Below are 20,774 nucleotides of genomic sequence, written 5' to 3' on the forward strand. Positions count from 1 at the left end.
GCTTGACTTTTTTTTTTTTTTTTTTTAACTCTCTCTTCCTTAGTCACATACAGTACCGTCCTAGTTGACAGATATACAGCAAATTCATGAATACTACACCACCATGTGTATCCCATAGCTTGAACACTGTTTTTTTTTTCGTTGTTTTTTTTCATTGGTTTTTTTTTTCTGAAAATGCACCTTAATCATGGCCATATTTCATGCTTGCGATTAACTATGTCAATGTCTATCTTTTAGCTGGTGCCAAAGGTCAAAGTCCAACTGGTAAGTGTGAACCATCTCTCATTTATTTATCCTTTTTATCATGACTCTCAGAACATGGCCTCTATCACACTTCTTGAACATCTCATATTTGATCGAGTCAACAAATGTTCATGTGAAAACTAGAAATCACAATTTCCTGAATATTCATACAATACATGGTTAAAACGAAATCGAAAAAAGGAATACATTACAGCAATCATGATCATGCACCGTCACTGCCTCAAGAGTCACTGCTTTGAAGGCAGCATTATAATGGATGGTGCTTATATATAACATAATTTAATGTAACAGTAAAATGCACCAGAGAACAATTCCCCAGTCTCCAGTCCCCAATTTGTCCTATTGCTGGAGGGGGCATAGAAACTTGGAGGTTGTGTTGTACTTTGTTTAGTAGTTGCAGTACATACGTTTGTCCACATGGTGGAGACATAGACAAAGAAAACAGCTCGGACTTGAGGTCTTTACTGGTTTCAGGTGTCGGTATTGGTGATGGCACAGCGGGCAAGGCACCAAAACCACTTCCGCAAGGTACCAAAAATCTATAAATACAGTTTTTGTACAATTTCTGCAAATACATTACACATAACTATATCCTACTATTATAATAACAACACAAAAATTTGTTTGGTCCACAAATGTATATGAAACTTTTTCAGGCATTTTAACAAAATCAGTAAACACTTAATTCCTCATTCCTCCATTTCTTTGAAAACAGCATTAATTGTAATTACTCATAAAATACTCATTACAAAACATCTTCAGATTAAATAGATTTATGCATTTCTTACTATTCTTCTGCTCCTCAGGCACTGGAACAGGAGTTGTTCAAGGCGGAGCAGGTTATCCTTATGGCGGCAAGTTACCCATTTTGTATATTACTTCAAATATATGGCGCTATTGTTATTGTTGTTGTAAGATACCGTCACCAACTTGTCACCATTCCTGTGTGAGTAAATGAGTCATATTCAGTAATTGAGTTAAAATACATATCCTTATTTACAGTACATCACTGTACTCTGAATTATAGTCAAATGTTCACTAATAATTTTGTTTTGACTTTAATATTATTCATATTTCATATATGACATGGTATTTCTGTGTATTGCCTACTGTATAATCATCACACTTAATTGCCTTCTTTTCACTTCTTGTGTTAATGTGCAATAGTTCTCTGCATTTATATTGTTTTGCTGCAGTAGTTGTGATGTACAGTTTACAGTGTGGTATTACTTAACTAAACATTTTTATAATATACTATAAATACTTATTCTGTTCTTTTCTATTTTATAGTTCCTTATGGGGCTGGAGGAACTGGCATTGGACCTGGAACTGGAGCTGCAGTGCTACCTGGGGCAAAGCCCTTGAAACCTCCATGTGTGTATACATGCAATTAAAAAAAATCTGAAATTGATTACTTATTTAGTTTTTCAAGAACATTGTAGAATACTGTATCTCTATTGACTGTTTATTTGCCTCTCTTTCCCTCTCATAGTCATAGGGGGAGCAGGAGGTGGAGCAGGAATCCCACTGGCAGCAGGAGGCTATCAAGGTTAGATATCATATTGTGTACTGTTTAGTTTAGCGTCAAATATGTTTTTTTTGTGTGCGTGTGCATGTATACAGTGCAAGAAAGGCAAGTTTAATTGATAATAATAATAACAATAATCTGATGAGGAAAAACTGCCTTCATTATGCAAGGGAGTCACAAACACATTACTGCGCAAGGTTGGTCAACTTGCCGGACAATAATGCCCCTTTTTTTGTGTCATCACGATTCAGTGGGATACAGTCCATATCAACGTGGGTATGGACAGGGTATGTATGAAAGGAGAGGAAGCGTTATTGCACGTTTATGAATCAACAAAAACAAACAATGTTCTGCCCAGTGACTGAAGTGACGGTTGGTCATGAGGAAGAAGTCGTCACTTTGGCATTTCCTGTGCAGGGAACTGATAAGTCTTTTTAATGGGTGGCAAGCCAGTAAAATGAAGAGCGTAAATGATGCTGCAAGCATTTTATACATTTTCATAGTAACTGAACCAAGTCTCTTTTTTTTCCACAGGTGGAGTGCCGTATCCCTCTGCAGTCGGACTGGGTGGTGCCGGGGGAGGAGCTAAAGCCCCCAAACCAGGTAGCTTTTATACTAGCACCTTGTATCCTAATTCTAAAACATTTTGTGCTGCTGTTAAGGAAATACACTTATACTGTAATTGTCAGCGTAATCATAAAAACATGAATCAACGTATTTCCTAAAATATTTAATTGATGAGTAAATAAAATAAAAACTCCACTATATTGTTAATCAGGTAATGATGGCTATGCTGGTATAAATTGTCCTTAGTGAAGTTCATCAGTGTTAAGTTAAAAAAAAAAAAAGTGGAGAAAAAAAAATAGTGCAAACTTAATGACCTAATTAAAGCCATAATGCGGTAGTGATTTGCAGAAAAGATTAACCTCATGCATTTCATTTTTTAAAATACATAATTCTTTGTTTAATTTCTGTTGTTATTATCGTGATTCTTTTTTGTGGGGGGGATCAGAGAAAAAAATAAAATTCACAGTTAATTAACCCTTTGACGCTCACTGAAATGAGGTCACATTGCAGTGGTTTACAGTTTGGACCAAGTGCATGGCATCATTTCCCATCGGACTGTGATTACTGTTGCACTCAGCTCGCTGCACAGCATCAAAGTGCGACTCTTTAAGATAACGCCAAAGCCAGGACACTCCTGATGTAATTTAGCAAAAGTACACCAGAACGAACTTGACTCGGGTTATTGAGTTCAGTTGAGATAACCAGATGATAAGCAAATCGCAATATGTTATTTATGTACAACATTTCTCCATAACGGATTGTTCACTTGAGCTGTTTTTATTATCTGAATAGGTTATGGAAATCTTGGTGGTGGTGGTGGTGGCGGTGGAGCAGGAGGATATCAGCCTCAGCCAGGTGAGGACAACCTCAATTTGTGTAATGTATTGTACTGTATGTAGCATGGTAGGTCTTGCCCAACATGTCTAATTACAATCTCAACATATATGCATGTACTGTGCCAGGATGGAAATCCAAAAAGAGATCAAAATTATCTTTCAGGTAGCACAAAAATGTAAAGGCTCCTGTATCTTGATTGTTGGATAGCCAGTCCTTATGCTGTTTAGCACCACCTACAGGAAGGGAGGCCACGGTAAACACATCCTTGATACACATGAAAATGTCAAAAATATCAAGTATAAGCAAAAATACACTGAAAGGCCCATGATGCAGCATTCAGAGTTTTTGCACATTTGCGGCCCCTCTGGCGAAACGCGGAATGGACGCCAGCAACGCGCAAGGCCAGGATCATGAGCATGACATCATGCTCAGAGCAAAAGTTAAAGTTTCGTGCCCGACCGCGCCAACATTATTTCACTTTACAGGAAAATAGGGGCAACAGTCATTGTGCTACAGTAGTGCCCTCGTGTCCATTATACAATTCTTAAAACATGTGTGGGTGAAAAATATGGCTATTTTAACAATCCAATTGAATCTTAAGTTGCATCATGCCCCTTTAAATTAAGTTGTGAACATGCCCTTCCTTCTTATTTATCTAATCTTATTTTAATTAGTATTTGTTAAATCCTGCTCACTACCGGCTACCGAGCAGGAAGAAAAATCCTAATCTCCTTTAACATGAGGCAAATTCACCATCTTTTTTTCCCTGCCTGTCCACAGGTGGTTACGTCCCAGCCCCACTGACTCCTCAACAAGGTACCTGACAACCATTTATGATGATGACAACTACAGTATATGATGGCAATGTCAGCACCTCAATTCATTTTCCAATCCCCCTCTCTGATGAATACCAGATTATCTGGATGACATAGGAAGTCAGTGCACTGTGTGTATGTTCAACAGCGCAGATGGCGCAGTGTGTGAATGTATGATAATCTGCATTTTCATGAAGACTGGAGATTATTGCTGGTGGGATTATTTCAAGGAGAGCCACGCCTGCTTTCTTAGTTTGCTGGATTAATGTTTTACAGCGTTGGGGGCAGATGCAACCAACCATATTGGCCTGCACTGTACCGTTCATGGTGCCAATGCTAATCATATCATTTTGTATTTTGAGTGCTTTAACTGCCAACTGACTTGTCATCTTCAGCCAGTCATTACCATGGTTATTTTTCAGTCAGTCTCGCCATCATCAACACGAGTCACAAAATATCAATATCCAAATTCCCCACAAGATCCCAACCAATCTCGTTATGCTGTCAAATCAATCAGTCGTATATTTATGGTTTATTTATTCCTTCCTCTTTCTTTTTGCAGCTAAAGCAGCCAAGTATATTGGGAATCCATTGCAAGGCTTTCTGGGTGGTGCGGGAGGTGGAGGAGCCTACAGAGGTAACAAACCGGCATTTCATAGAAGCAGCATGAATTTACAATATATGTGTACTACTGTATGTGGCTGGTTAGCACATCTGTCTCATTATTCAGAGTGCATAGGGTCATGCAGACATCGCAGTGCTCATTTGTTTTGTGGGTTTGGTCATGTGACGTTCACAATACGAGCTCGAGGGCACTTTGACTTCAAAATAATGCTAAGTAAAAGTTCTGTTCTTCTGGATACCTAAGGACACTTTACAAAGCTGGCTACAAAAAAAAAAAAAAGAATATTACAAATGCAAATGTTAATATCTCATTATTTAAAACAGGGCAACTGGCTGCTTGAGGGCATGCACGTGTTAATTAATTTTCAATTTATTCTTCTTTTTTTTTTTTTTTTTTTTTTACAGAGTTGTGCCACGCAGGATTTATGCCAGTTACAAAATTAAAACCCTGAGAGTCAACCATTAAACGGGGAGTCAACCTTAAACATTTCTTAACAATAATATGTTATATGTGACCTCATTAGTCTAAACATGACATTCTGATTAATATTACATTTGTGGACTACGAGTTATGCAGCAAAATCCAGCCATTTTTATCCATCTAAGGTGCGGCTATTTGTCACTTGCTGTCGAATGAAGATGACATCAGAGTCAGCCAATGACCAATCACAGCTCACCTGTTTTCTGAGGCTGAGCTGTGATTGGTTATTACCTTAGAAACTGTGCTGTCATTTTCACTCGACAGCAAGTGGCAAAATGGCCGCCTTCTAATATTGATTAAAAACTGCTGGATTTTGCTGCTTACCTCATATTCCACTAATGCAATATTAACCAAAATACCGTATTTAGATTAGTGGGGCTGCATATAACTTAATATTGTCAAGAAATTTTGGGGGGTTGACTTCCACTTGAAACTGCGTTGACACTGAATGTATACTTTTTTCATTTCCCATTTGTTCCAATTTCAAAACATTTTTCCCAAAAGGAAAATAAATGCTGAAACTCTTTCTAGTTTTACAATTATGAGCATTGCGGGAATTTTTTAGTAGCATTCTAAGATGCTTCACTTTACAAATGTTTACAATGGGACAAAAACAAACAAACAAACAAACCATGAAATCACCAAAACACAACCAAAATGCTGTTCTGGTTTAAAGGATTGTTAATGCTAACATGTTTGTCTTTGCATGCTGATTGTTTTCTACAGGTGGAGCAGCAGCAGCATGCCAGGGCAAATACTGTGGCAGGAGGAAGTAGACGTACTCCTGAGATGTAACGTGGCCTGAAGAAAACCATGGTGCTACTGCATGAACTAGAATGTACATTTTAGAACACAAACATTCAATGTTGTTTTTACTTACTTGACTTCGTCTGCTCTTATGCAAACCCACCGACCAAGAGTTTTGTATTTAAAAAAAAAAAAGAAAGGAAAAAAATAATAATCCTCATGTGACATTTATTGCTGACAGTGCCTTTAATCATAAATGTGTGAACTTCAGTTCACTGTATTTCCCCCTTTTATGCACCAGTGTACTTCAAATACTGTGTAATGTGTGTCAGCCTGTGCTAATTCTTGTGCAACTGAGTGTTCTTCATGTGGCTTGGACATATGGTGACAACAGAGAAAGACTGCTTGAAAAGTGACATGTGCAGGATACTGGAGCGCACCAGTTTCAATCTGAAAACAAGGCCAGCTGAAATGTTGCAGCACACCACCTCTCGGAGCCGTGAGAAGGCTGCTTTTTGTGGCCAAATCGCAACATCGTCTCGGGCCTCCTTCTTCCTCGCCGCTATTTTTAGCCCCATTGGGTATGAAGTAGTGGGAAATGGGACTCCAGCCAGTCCATCTGTTCACGTTAAAGTTTTTTTTTTTTTTTTTTTTTGCTGATTCTGTTTGCCCAAGCATTTCTAATTTCGACATATGATTTCTTGAGGTCCCTCTCGAAAACGCTGTTTCCTTTTATTCTTTTGTTATTCCGGTGTATTTCTGGAAAATTTCCTTTTTTGCGCATTTGCTCTGTGATGCTATTTCCCTAAATGTCATTTCAGGAGTTATTTACATTTATGTAATAAGGTTCATTCAAGCTTCTAACTCATATCTTATTGTTATTATAATTGTGTGAACATGCAGTAAGACTTAGCCTTCGCATTTATTCATGAATTGTAGTACAAAATTAACACTTTTGTTTAATTAATGGGTGCATCCAAGCCCCATTGTTCATTTACTTGAGCTGCTTTAGTGAAAAAACAAAAAGAGGAAAAGCTTAAGTGACCAAAGGTTCATGGGTGCTGATGCCAAGTGGCCCTGTTTTTTTCTTTCTGTAATTGTGTACTGTATTTTGTACTAATATGAAAGTTGCTGGCATTGGTTTGTCCACTCTGAGCACTTTGAGCCTCAATGGGTCAGACATGCCGTGGGATACATCTGCATCTTTATTTAAAACTATTTCTGTAAGGAGGAACATTGTGGTTTTGCACTTTTTAAAAGAAAATGTTTCCACACACATGAATAAATATATCCTGCCATTGTATTTGCATCATCAAGTAACTAAATAAAATGTGTTTTAAGAAACAACAACAGCATTGGCAACTTCTTCAATAGTGAAACAAATTAAGACGTCGCTTTGCCACAGCTGGGTAACTCCTACTTTTTGGACCATCTGGAAGTAATAAAGCACCAAGCTGTGGTGCAGACGTTACATAAGGCTGGAGGACTGCTCGTTGAGGGGATCAAACCTGGGATCACAGGCTGCATTCCGAACCGCTCGGCAGGCCAAATATACGATCTTCACGCCTTGGAAAACTGAATTGAGATGTAGATCTATGATGAATTTTGTTCACATATTCAAATAGTTACCGGCTGGGTGTGTTAATATGAAGACTGACATGTTTTCATCAAAAATACTTCAAGGATAAAAAAAAAAAAATACAGCATACTTTCCAGCCTATTATTTAAGCCTCCTGAAAGTTACCTGATTTTTGAGGGGGCAATGGTGAGTATAACATCACTACAGTAATCTTGTTAGAAATCTTACCATCAACACTTACATGTGTATCTACTTGTGTATATATTAATATAGAAAAACATTATGTCTTGTAATATTAAGGCAAATTAGTGTTGTGTGGGAGCATTTCTGTTTATTAAATGAGAGCACAAATTATAGCTTTTCAGCATAAAGTGTGAGAGCATGACAGACCACTTCAGTTTGATGTGAAAGAGGATTTTAATAGCAGGTGTGAGAGTGTTTCAATTGTCTATCCATTTTCTTTTATTTATTTTTATTTTTTTTCACTTGAGTAATCTTGAAAACATGTCTGGGATATCCTATTTTAACATTACCTCATAAACCAATATGAAAGGCATTATATTATATTATATTATATTATATTATATTATATTATATTATATTATATTATATTATATTATATTATATTATATTATATTAGATTAGATTATATTAGATTATATTATAGTGTCACGTGTCCATTGATCAGTTAGTTACGTTTAAATATTAAACCCGCAATATGTTTCCAGCAGTCCCAACAGCAGTTTCCCTACGTCCCGCCCACCAGTGCCCAGCTGAACAAGAAAGGGAGGGCTCAACTATGCTCCACCAATCAGCGTCATCTTGTGGCCAGCCGAACAGCTTGATTGGTCCGTTGCCCTCTTGAATGAAGCCCCGCAGAGGCGCAGACCCGAAGCGGGCAGCAGGAAGGGGAGAAAAAAGAAAAGAAAAAAAAAAGAGCCAACCGCTGCTGCTAGGACACCGCCGGCTCGAGGTGTTTGGGCACCGGTTATCCGTCACCAGAGTCTCCTGGCTCTCTGCTCGGAGAGTGAATGCGGTTGATGCTGTTCTGCTGCACCTGGAAGGACGAACGCATGGGAGAAGAGGAAGGTAAAGAAGAAAAAGAGGGGAGGTTGGAATGTTTCACCCGAGTACACCACCCGGGCGGGACTTACTCTCGCATTGAGATGCTCTTGGGCAAAAAAAAAAAAGTCTCGCGGTTTCCCCCACTGTAGTTTGCTTTTCTTCCAATATGTGTTGTGTTTACTAAGCGTGTAAGGCTACACGTCCAGATGGTTGTCTAAATGAGGCCATGTTGCCTTCTTCGTCATGCTTGCGTGCAAGTGTTCACCTCCAGGTCATGCGCATTCCTCATTAAATGTACATTTGTAAAGCATATTCTTCTTGCCTCTGTGCTGAATACACATCCATCTATCTATCTATCTATCTATCTATCTATCTATCTATCTATCTATCTATCTATCTATCTATCTATCTATCTCTATTTAATGTCATTGTCTTGTTACATAACTCGAGACAACTTGAGACTTAGTACAGTGAATTAATGGCCGAACACCTGCAGAATTTTCTGGTAGAAAGCAAATTTCATTGTTCCATTAATCGCTGCAGGTCAACCAGGCTCTGGAGTAACAAAGCTACCTGTAGGCCATCACAGCTGCCACCACCATATTTGACTGCAGCTACTGATCTAAATGCTTTAATGAAAATGTCAGTTTCCATCCGAAGGTCCACATTGTCTGTTTATTTTTGTATTTTTTAAAAAGAGAGTCATTGTCCTGGAGCAGTCGCAACACAAGCTGGGTTAACTTGAATGTGATGACTCACGTGATGTTGCAGTGAACTGCTGCAAGTCACTGTGTGTTTGCATGTTTAGATATGAGTCAGAAAAAAAGTGTTTGCACTATTGTGTATTGTGTATTTGTTTGCCTTTTATCTGCGCCCTTAGTGTCTTTTAGTGGCCGTTGCAAACACCAGAGTCCGCAATAATGAGCAAGTGAAGTGCTCCATAATAAAGAGACAAGGTGATAAATATGAATTAATGAAGACCTGAGGTGGAAGGGGAGTGGAGAGACATTAGCGGCCATCATTGGCATTGCTCTCCTTGTCAAGAAGATCAATAAAACTACAATGCTACAGCAAGCCATTACGTAAATAATGTGTGTATATGGGAAGTTTTCAGAAGTGGCCATTCAAAGATTAAATAGCTCACACTACTGTCTGAAAATATTTTGGTTTATTTGATGCTAGTAGCCTGCTGTAATTGTAATAATAATATTAAAATTGTATTACAGTAGTCATTACAAAGTTGTTTCCTGAGTATTAGTAGTAATTGCTGTCATTGCAGGTTTACTTAGCAGTAATTACAGTTGTTACCATTTTGCTCAACTGTAATTACCATATTACGTTGACATTAGCAGTCACTACTAGATGGTAATTACCACGTTGTTACGGCCAGTCTCACTACTCTGTCAATGCTATCACGTCAGGACGATACATCATCTTTACTGTGTTGTTACAAGAGCACTCACTGATAATGAACTCGTTATATGTTTGTTTATTAGTAATTACTTTGCTATTACATGTATTACTACAGTAATAACAATCCTGTTTTCATAGTAATAATGCTACCTTTTTTAAGCTTGTGCTTACTAAAATTACTATATTGTTAGATTTGCACTGAATAGATTACTATGTAGTGCAAATGTAACAATATAGTAATTACTATGTTGTTACATAAGTGTCCATTAAGTACCCTTCAATTCATGTAAAGTTTGTTTTTAATGTCATGTATAACTTAAGACTATGGCCCGTACTATCCATAACAAAGCACCGTATTGACTGATAATGATCCAGTACACTAACGTCTCTTACTCAGCCTCTCAATGCATTTATGTCTTCAGATGTAAAAGGGTGCGTGGTGCTTTTAGATGGATTAAGTTTAAAATGTGCTTAAGTGAGCTGTAATGCCTTGCTGTCTGTTTCTCCTACTTCTGCCTCCTCCACCTTTCCACTGAAGGTTTCATCAGCATTTCTTTTAATGCAAGCCCGAATAAGCTTTCCTAACGCAGCTAATGGGCTTCTATGAAATGACAGGATGATAACTACGTTTGTTTATCTCCGTGGTGGCTTGTTTGCAGTGGCGTCTAACCACACTGCATGGCACTTACTCCTTGCATGTGACTTTGGTTGCAGCCGGAGGAAGTTTGCCCGTGTGCGCGGGGTGCAAACAGAGGATCTACGACGACCAGTATCTTCAGGCTCTCAACAATGACTGGCACACCGTCTGCTTCAGGTACAGCACATGCAGTTCAGGCAGGGAGCTAGACTGCGTGTATGGAGTACACTAAATATTGATTGGACAATCAATTGATTGTGTTCAACTTGCGCTGTAAAAAAAAATGTCTGTAGATTTAAGAGGGAATTTATAAAGCAACCAAAAGCTGCCAGTATTTTCTATAAAAACAGCATTTTTTTATTAGTTTTTTTTTTTTTTTTTTTTTTACAGTGTGAGAGATTTATGTGTATTTTGAAAAGACAAATGGGATAATGCATTTATCGAAAGTGCTTTAGTGTGCCTGCTAATGGCCGGTCCGGCAAGGTGCCCACGTGTGCCTACGAGGAGCCATTTTGACGCTTTGGCTGACGGTAGCCGGTAGCTTGTGCAGTACGTCCTGAGCGCACGTGAGAGTGTGGGTGATGATGAATGCATGTGTGGGGAAAAAATCGACTCATGAAACATGTCATGCACATAGAAATTAGTGCTGTCAAAGTTAACTAATTAATTAGTCACAAAAAAAATCGCAGTTTAATCACACTATTAATTTTGACCACAGATGATCCTTAGTTGACAGCGGACGGTTACGTTAAAGTTAGCACAAGTTGTGTTTGAGCAATAAACATAACTACATGCGTTAAAGTAAAGCATTTAATAAATGTTTGTGTATGAAATTTTGAATATTTGTTCATCTCAAACTATTTATTTTTTTTCATTTTAACCCCTGGGCGTTATCTTATTTGAAATGACTTGGTCAGAACCATCAAAAAGCCCAAAACGGGTCACAATAATGCGTAACGGTTTTAAATTATGCAAGGAATTAACTGATTAGAAAAAGAGTATGAGCATGTGCAGTGGATAAAAATTTTTGAAGACGTCATAACATTAAATGTAAAAAAAAAATTAACACAACAGGTGCTCTTTAAATTTGGCAGGCAAATAATGCTGATTAAAAAAAAAAAGCCTTTTTATTAATCGCGATTAATCAAAATTCTAAGATGTGATTAATCTGATTAAAAATTGAATCGTTTGACAGCTCTAATAGAAATATACGAGTTGGTTCTTAAAGGGATACTTGATTCATTGAGCCATTTTCAGCAGCAAAAAATTCATATTTTGTCCAGAATTAACTTATTTATTATTTTTCATGTAAGTGGCAAAAAGGAAGTTATTACAGTAATTATAGACAAAATATTATCTGCTTACTTTTGAAAATGGCTCACTGGATCAAGTATGCCTTTCAGACTGCAACAGAGAAATGCATTAACTCATTCACTGCCAGTCATTATAGAAAATGTTTACATTTCCAATACTCACGTGATATTCCATTCAATAATTATATATAAACCGAATCTACCAAATAACAGAATAGACTCCCTACTTTTTGTCCCGTCCCGTTCTTTTATAATTGACAGCAGAAAAATGTAGGTTTGCCAAAATACAGCCATTTCTCCCATGGACTCTGAAACTGTGTTTATTTCCTATAAAATGGGGCAATGATGTCATCTACCGGTGGTTGGGCATCAGTAAAGTTGTTTCCAAGTTTGATATTTACAGTGGAGCATGCTCAGATTCGCCCCCATTTAGCACCGCTCTAAAAAATACAATTGACAAGTATACTTGTCAAAGGCAGTGAATGAGTTTTAATGTGGTACCTTGACTTATGAGTTAAATTAATTCCGTAACTGAGCTCATAATTCAAATTACTTGTACATCAAATCAGTATTGCCCATTGAAATGAATTTAAATGTGATTAAGACATTCCAGTCTCCAACAAACAACCACACTTTTTTTGTTACATGTTTTCAGATCAGAAAATATAGACTGTATTCCATAAAAATATAGTAAAATACTACGGAAAGAAATCAACTTTTTAATTTATTTTCATCCCTTGCTGTGTGGAGAAGTGCAGGTGCAAGGCGGAGTTAATTTAACACTGTGCAGTTGATCTAATTCTGTAAAATAACATCTACTGGTACTCTGGACATCATTTAGCTCTGACGAGAGTACACTTTGGGAGTTAAGATGAACTCCCACAAATTAAAATCTGCAATTTTGCAGGGTCGCCAAAAGGTACATCTTTTTAAAGGTTTGTATTGTGCCTTTAAGGGGCGTGGCCTAGTAAGTGTCATGTTAGGCTGCAAGAGTGTGAGTTTTGACCCACTGTAACTCCTAGCAAGTGTTTTCATTTTAGATTTGTGTGTTTGACGTTTGTCCTGCATATCATTTATATTTCACTCAAGCCACAGAAAATTTGAAGCTCCACTGTAACAAAAATGTTGCCTCTCAACAAAAAGAAAAAAAGAAAAAAAAAATCACCTAAGATGGGGCTCTTGATAATGTAGTTTATTACATTCTCAGCTTCTGTTCACTTTCCGCCTCCCACACTACTTTCCCTTCTCCTTTCACATTTCGTTCATCTGAGACGCTCAGCAAACTGACTCTCGCTTTGTGGGAAAACTCAGCACTCAGCACACTAGTGATTTCCATCGGCGCGCTGGTCTGAATGGGTAACACGAGCAGGATATCTGGACACGTGGCGGCAAATCTTTTGTGCGTGCGTGCAGGCCTCACTGGTGTCCGCGTGTGTGCGGCTTCACAATCGATGCTCATTAATGGCGCTCTGCACTACTTTGTGTCCCTTTAAAGCTGGCTTGTTGTCGCCTATTCAGCCCTGAGTGTTGTCAGCTCCTTTACACTCATTTGAGGTGTCACATATCAGCTGTGGGGTCTGTCCACTCTGCTTGAATAAATATCAACAAATAGAGTCAAATAAAAAGGAAACTGTAATTTCAGCTGGACAGGAGATTCAGTTCCAAATGTCTTGCTAGTGTGATAAAAAAAAGTGTAGACTTTTGTTCTTGACTGTTCAAAGTATTATTTTTCACTTGGAAATCAGTTTTATAAATAAGTTAACTGGACCTCACCTCATTAATAACAAATTGATTTATTTTAATTGCCTTTCTCATTGTTCTATTGCGCCAGTGTTGTCAAGGCAGCCAAAGAAACATTTAACACCAGCATCCGTAGAAGTGTTGCTGAGAATTGGCAGTGTTGTCAGTGCATAGTTTGTCCACCAGAGGGCGCACTGCTACTCACCATTTGGAACTAGGAAGCGATTACTGTCAGACGAACGTCACATAAAAAATAAAAAAAAGACATAAAATGCATGTAGTCCAGCAACTGCTAGATTTATTTTGTTGTCATTTCAAAATGGAGGAGAGAATATTTCTATTAGATATTGTGCCTGTCTTTACATTATAACCCTAAATTGCACAATTGCATACAAATGCGATATGTCAAAAAATGAGCAGACATTTTATGTGTCGTCTTGTTGACTATTTGGCTATTTTGTAGTAGTTTGTTGTGCTGCATTACTGAGATTTGTTTCTCCCATTTTCTGAGCGCATGTCCTCGTGCTCCCATGTTGCAGTGTGATACTACTGCATTCAAGTGCATGTGCATCAGCGTCCGGCCGCAGTAAAAGCTAACTCAGCTTGACACTCGGCACTTTGACAGTCATCCCAAAGGACTGCAAACGCTTGTGCTTTGCACTTTTCTCCTCACTGAATGGTTATGGAGTGTGCATGGGGGTGGGTTCTGTTCTGATCATAAGAGCAACTTAGAAAATGTTTGATCCTGCTTTGAGACGGACGGGCACGTTTCTGACTGCATCAAAAAAAAAAAAAAAAAAAAAAAATTCATAATGAGGTTGCTCTGGTAACAGTGAGGATCGCCTTGGCAGCAGAGAACAGAAAAGGGCTGCAGTGACTCAGCTGCTTCTGCTTGCAAACCAACTCTGCCTGGCAACGCAAGCTGCAGTACATGAATAACATAACTACATTCAACTAAGCAAACTTCTGTCAATTATGTCTATAATTAAACGATAATATTGATTTCTAGATTGTACAGCTTGGCTCTAGCGACAGTGATTAGAATTCCTCATGGCTTTTTCATCAACCGACTGCTATGTTTTGCCTGCACACATTCGAATTTACATTTAGAATATATTCTTTTTTTTTTTTTTTTTTTATATCATGTATGAGGAAAATAACTTGAAAAAATGTCCAAAGATGCAGGCATGAATTTTTCTATGAAAGGTTCAAGACCTGTGATGCAATTTATATCAGGCTTTTTAATTTTTAATTGCTTGTATAAAATTAATTGGGTCTTTGGAGTGCCTGTCCACCCAACAAGTGCACACTTTACACAGCCTAGTAAATCATTTGTTAGCTGCCTATATCCGGAAATGGGTCTGTTAGTAAGACTTTAGCTAATTTAAATAGTACCGCCTGTTTAAGCTACTGGCAGATAGGCTGGGCAAAGAACAGCCATTTTCAGCAACCGCTACATATTGAAACATTACCATGTTATTGCTAAAGCCGCAAGTTAAGCAGAGCTGCAGTGAGTGTTGGTGGGCATGCAGATTAAGGTTGGTTTACAGCATGATCAGTGTCATCTTATGATAAGCAGGACATACCCAAATGTTTTTTTTTTTTAATGCATCTACTGTAACAGATGCTACACAGCCTGTAGAATTTACTGCCACCTAATGGTGAACTAATACAATGCAACAATAATGAACTACGGTGCCCCAGAAGACTTCGCAACACTACCACCAATTGCTACCAGTTATTAGTTGGAAAATCGAAAAAGCAGGAGATAGCGGGAGTGCCTAGCAACTAGCATAAACTAGCTGGAGCAGCTAACAGGAGCGACTAGCAGGAGAAGCTAGCAAAAGCACTGCAGAGGGAGAAGCACGAATCATGGGACTCAGCGACTAAGCGGCGGTCGACCCATCGGGTCCGACACTACCTGCAAACAAGTAGAGGCGAGATGTGTCGCCCCCTCAGAACAGGCTGATTTCAAATACCAAATTAAAAGACTTTTGATGAAAGCGTGTCTCATTTATGTATGTTTGAAAATTTGCACAACTGTTAAAGTTTAAAAATATGACAGACATAAATATGTAGCAACCTACACCATTTTAGGAGCTTTATCTGGCATTCAAGATTCTACTGTATTCTTATTCTGTGGTAAGGGCCACTTGACTGTGTTAAATATGAACATGATGAAAAACACCTCCATCAGTTGATGGCACTGATAATTTAAAAGCACAATAATAAACATATTAGAGAGAGACCGATAAGGTTTTTTTGGGCCCGATACCGATACCAATTATTAATAGTGAAGGATGCCGATAACCGATATATGGAGCCGATATTCATTTTCACTAAAAAGGGACATCAAAATTTGGAAAAAATACACACTCCAACTCTTAACTTTTTTTTTTTTTCTTTTTTTTTTTCTTTTAAAGCACATGTTTATTGAGCAACTTTTAGGGTTAGTAAAATATTTTTAAGTTTTTTTTTTTTTTTTTTTTTCCTCAAAATCTTAGTCAATAGACAAGTTCTGGGATCTCCCAGGCGCAGTAGCATGTTTTCAAAAGTTAAATAAAAACAAACAGTTATTTTCTACAAAAAATAAGTCTTCCAAAATTTCAAAATATCCAAAGTATTACATTTTTACTTATCTTAGTTTTAATTTCAATCAAAAACAGAAGGTGCAGAGAGTTCCCAGGGTTGACAAAAATGAAAATAAAAACTTTTTTTTTTTTACATTTACATTTAAATGAGTTCCCTGAAGTAAACGCTTAAAAATAATAATAATAATAATAATAATAATAATAATAATAAAGGATCTATTATCGGCCATATGATTCTTCAAAATGGCCGATGCCGATATTTCTCAAAATGCTGAATATCGGCGCCGATAATCGGTCTATCCCTAAAACATATGAAATTAATGTCACTCTCCATTCCCAATTTTCTTTGAGATCGGGCTGATCCGCGATTAACAAAACTCAGCAAATAATTGTGCCCATACAACTGCTTTGAAAATAATACATTTTGTCCTATATTTATTATTATGATGATTGTTATTAGGGCTGGGTATCGATTCTAAATTCCTCAATTGATTTAATTTCGATACGCAAGAGTTCGGTTCAATTTTGATTTTTGATTTTTTTTTCCCTGATTCAGTTCACTTCACTTCAATCTGATATTTATTAACTATGGAACATCAATTCTTAAATATCAAGGACATGATAAAAACTCCATAAACATTAAATTACAAATTAAATTTTGCTGCGTTATAAGTTTTAGTGTTATAATCACTTAAGAGTTACACAAACATTGGCATCAGCAAAGATGAGATGAAAATATTTTCTTAATTCTATATCAATTGTAAATACAAATAAAAAAATATTCTGAATTGTCTTAAAGTACAATAAATGTAGGATTTTCATAAATGTAATAAAATACTTAATTCATGTGAACAGTACATGTCAAGAAAACAGTAAAATACAAAAAAAAAACTCTTTAAAATTCTATTTTCTTCTAAATATATGGGGAAAAAAAAGAGAAATTCAAATGACCAGTTTGTGGTTTTTTGAATTGATATCAGGCTCGAAAATGAAAATCAATTTGATATTGATTATTAGATTATTTTTTCAAACCCAGCCCTAGTTATTATTGTTATTGAATGTTATTTATAATGATGATGATATAATGATGATGATTCAGGAATCAAGGCCATAATGACTGTTGAGGCTGTGATGTCACAGAGTCAAGTGTGTTCCCAGAGGACAACAACAGGAAGTAGTCGAGGCCAAAAAGGCAGCTGCACAGTGGGAGGAAACAAAGCAAGGGAGAAGCGGAGTCGAGGGTGTCATTGATGACAGCGACTGCCGGGCAGTGAGGCTTGTCACGCTTTGCGAGTTCAGCATCAGCGTTGCGGACATGAGCGTGGCTTTTAAGTGTCAAAACGACACCTTCAGTCCTGTGGGGGAAATGTCAGCAAAGAATCAGCACAGCAAGAGGCAGCTTCAGAACACCAAGTAAGTTGAATGTGCCGGATTCAACTTTTGAACACTTGGACGAGCTGTGAAGTGTACTTACTAATGTCCTTCTATACACTTGATTCTAACCTTTAAGGAACATTAATTTAAAGCACTACATTTTCTATTGTATTTTAATCTATTAATAATGGTTTCTATCTGACTAATAGGTAAATGTGGAAACTAAATAGGGTTTGCTCAAATCCTTTCATGACCCAAAAAAAGACATTTGGTTCTTCCAGAATGCTTCAGGCACATCAAAGCGAAAACAGTACCTTTTGGATTTTAATTATTTATATCCAAGACACAAATTCAAACAAAAAACAAGTCAAATTGTTCATGTGTATGGCCATTACAGAATCAGAAAACAATCATTTTAGGAGAGAGCCATAATGCACAGTTAGATTTATTTATTTATTTTTTAACTACCGGTACTTTATGAAATCTGTTGATCTGTGCTGACTGATCACTCAGGTAATTCAACTTTGTTTCATTTCCCTTTGTGGGTTGATATGTGAGCCTTTTAACAGCTATGAGTGGCATGGCTTGGGAATAAATGCTTCAAAGTGTAAAATGAAAAGCGTTCAGCCACTGAAAAATCCCAAGTGTGTCTCTTTCAGAGGGATGTCGCTTCTGAAATGTGTCATTGTGAAGATACTATGGCAACTCACTTCCTAAATTTCCTGTGAGCTCACCCAGGCTTCACATCATCTCTTAAAACCACTTCAACTTCTGCCTGGTTGCAAATATAAAACATGGTCATTGACTTCCTCTTGATTATCATAAATGGATGTGCCTTCATCATGCTGGTTGTGAGGTCTTCTTTATTTTAATATTAAAGTGAGTTAAATATGAGGTGATATTGGTTTAGTAGTTCAAACTTTGACCTCTTTCATCGATTGAAACCTTCATTTTTATTAATAAACACTGTGACGTGTTCAAAAATCACATTTTGTAAAACATACTCAATGACGAAGTCAGGAATATAGCTAAACAATTGCTTATTACCTTGCCGTTGTTGTGAATGCCCATGTGGGGAATCCCCATCATACAGGTTATAATAAGCGTAATGATTGCCAGCGCACTGCCATGCTTTCGTGGCGGTCATGTTGGCAGGGGCGACTTTTTTATTAAAGGCAGTTTTGAAAAGCTGTAACTTCTTCACGTGTCCACTGATTATCATGAAAACAAAAACAACAACAACAACAACAACAAAAATGTTTTAACTTTGAAAGGTTACTCCCGGTTCGTTTGTAAGCTATTTGCACGTCCTATGTACACAAGACAATGTACAAGCGGTTTGGGCTTTTGTTATTCTTGCTGTTTACAAGCATGGGATTTGCTGATGATTTTGACAAGCTTAGTGTCACCATAGCAACAAAGCTCAAAGTTGGGGTATCATATCTCCCAATTCATCTCTGTGGTGGTAATATAATGAGTAATAATAATGATACGAGTAGCGTAATGCAATGGTTATTTAATTGGAAAGCTTGAGATCATTATTTATTTATTTTTTGATCCTAAAATATCATTTCTGGAATATGGGTCACTGTAACTTTTGCTATGCCGGGTCACTTTAAATTCATTTCAAAATAATCACTTAGGGCGGCACGGTTAGCGGTGAGTGGTTAGCACATCCGCCTCCCAGTACTGAGGACTCGGGTTCGAGTCCAGGCTCTGGCCTTCCTGGGTGCAGTTTGCATGTTCTCCCCGTGCCTGTGTGGGTCTTCTCCGGGCACTCCGGTCTCCTCCCACATTCCAAAGACATGCATGGCAGGTTAATTGGGCGCTCCGAATTGCGGTTCAGAAAAATAATAATCATTTCAAATGAAACTGTTATCACCAACAATATTTATGTCTTTTTATTCTGTATCATTGTAGATTGTAGGTCAGTTACACTATATAAGTATAGGATGGACCTCTGGAAAATGACATTTTTGTATTTTACTCGAGGGCTGTAAGGCACACATTAAGCTTCAACACGAACATAGCAGTTGTAGGGATAGATTGTTACAATAATCAAACAGATTGCGCATCAAGATTTCATGCATTTATTGTGCAGCTCCTTCTGGTGTGTGCACCTTGTTGTGACCATGGAGCAATACAGGTATACTGTAGATACATGAATAAGACGTTCTCAACAGCTCAGTAAGCTGCAATAACATTACTCATTTTTCATAATGCAAAAAGAATGTCGGTCACTGCACCATTTGTGTTCTAGTAGCCGTTTATTAAAGGTTTTGAAGTTAACACCGCAACATCTATGCTAGGCTAGTTTCATTAGCACACTTCTGGTGTTTTGCATTGTGTGTTAGCCTTAAGCTCGCAGACTTGTCAGACAGTTATATGGTTTGTTTAAATATAGATGCATGCAATTCTCTTTTGTTTTCTGTTTAGCTTTCCAGTAAACTTTAACAGGCAATGGCAATAAACAGCTTGAGGCACATTTTTAAAGAATTGTTCACTAACTGCCAAACTGCTTTTTGCTGTGAACTTAGCAAATTACAGCTCATATTTAAAAAAAACTCACTGGGTCACTTGGAAGTTGAAGTATCCCTGTACTTGTGAAGTTGACAAAAACACTGGGGATAAATACAAGCAGTTTTATACTTAATTAGGAATGCCCCCCCCCCCCAATTGTTTATCAAGCTAATGTCCATCCCTTTGTTGGTGGATATCGATACTGGTGGTGTAACTGGCCCAAAATGACAATGGAAGTGAAAGAAATAGATATGGAAAGTGTCATAACCAAATACTTTGGCATATTTTAGAACCTAATGTTGTGATCCTCTTCTGGACACTAAAACAAATACAAGCTGAATGGGTGGTCAGTTTTTTTTCTTTTGTTTAAACTACAAGGCAACAAGATTTCAGGTTATTTCAACTGTTTCTTCCTAGTTGTTTGCAGTTGATAACATTTTTCCCCCCACACAAGTGCCTCTATTGTAAATATTGTGTAACATCAATCTATAGTGTTAAGAGCTCTTTTTCTTCTGCTGTTCAGAATTTGTGTCCAAGCTTTAGTCTGACACACACTCTTTCTCTAAATGCTGATGAGCAGACACTTTTCTGTCTCCTGAATCCCCCTGAACAATTATCAGCTTCCAGAGCTTTCTTTTATTGTTCCCCAGCCAGGAAAACAAGTGAGAAGTTCCCAGCC

At 37.5% G+C, this 20,774-nt stretch overlaps 2 protein-coding genes across 9 annotated transcripts in view; both read left to right on the forward strand.

Moving 5' to 3' along the window:
- elna (elastin a) overlaps positions 1-7,207 on the forward strand; it is a 47,824-nt gene extending 40,617 nt beyond the window's left edge. For 6 of the 7 annotated variants that reach the window (XM_077541685.1, XM_077541689.1, XM_077541690.1 and 3 more), the window contains 11 exons: positions 238-264; positions 739-792; positions 1,071-1,118; positions 1,555-1,638; positions 1,757-1,813; positions 2,044-2,079; positions 2,327-2,395; positions 3,152-3,214; positions 3,977-4,012; positions 4,574-4,648; positions 5,843-7,207. In XM_077541685.1, the coding sequence (XP_077397811.1) occupies positions 238-264; positions 739-792; positions 1,071-1,118; positions 1,555-1,638; positions 1,757-1,813; positions 2,044-2,079; positions 2,327-2,395; positions 3,152-3,214; positions 3,977-4,012; positions 4,574-4,648; positions 5,843-5,892 (599 nt within the window). In that variant the 3' untranslated portion in view covers positions 5,893-7,207. The remainder of the gene's footprint in view (positions 1-237; positions 265-738; positions 793-1,070; positions 1,119-1,554; positions 1,639-1,756; positions 1,814-2,043; positions 2,080-2,326; positions 2,396-3,151; positions 3,215-3,976; positions 4,013-4,573; positions 4,649-5,842) is intronic. The other variant, XM_077541688.1, reaches the window with a different exon arrangement.
- Positions 7,208-8,174: 967 nt separating this feature from the next.
- Positions 8,175-20,774, forward strand: part of limk1a (LIM domain kinase 1a) — a 43,106-nt gene continuing 30,506 nt past the window's right edge. Inside the window, exons 1-2 of one of the 2 annotated variants that reach the window (XM_077541590.1) lie at positions 8,175-8,531; positions 10,635-10,734. In XM_077541590.1, coding sequence (XP_077397716.1) covers positions 8,474-8,531; positions 10,635-10,734 — 158 coding nt within the window. In that variant the 5' untranslated portion in view covers positions 8,175-8,473. Of the gene's footprint in view, positions 8,532-10,634; positions 10,735-17,386; positions 17,615-20,774 lie in introns of those variants that run through there. The other variant, XM_077541591.1, reaches the window with a different exon arrangement.

Source organism: Festucalex cinctus, chromosome 13 (assembly GCF_051991245.1).
Source record: "Festucalex cinctus isolate MCC-2025b chromosome 13, RoL_Fcin_1.0, whole genome shotgun sequence".
NCBI lineage: Eukaryota > Metazoa > Chordata > Actinopteri > Syngnathiformes > Syngnathidae > Festucalex > Festucalex cinctus.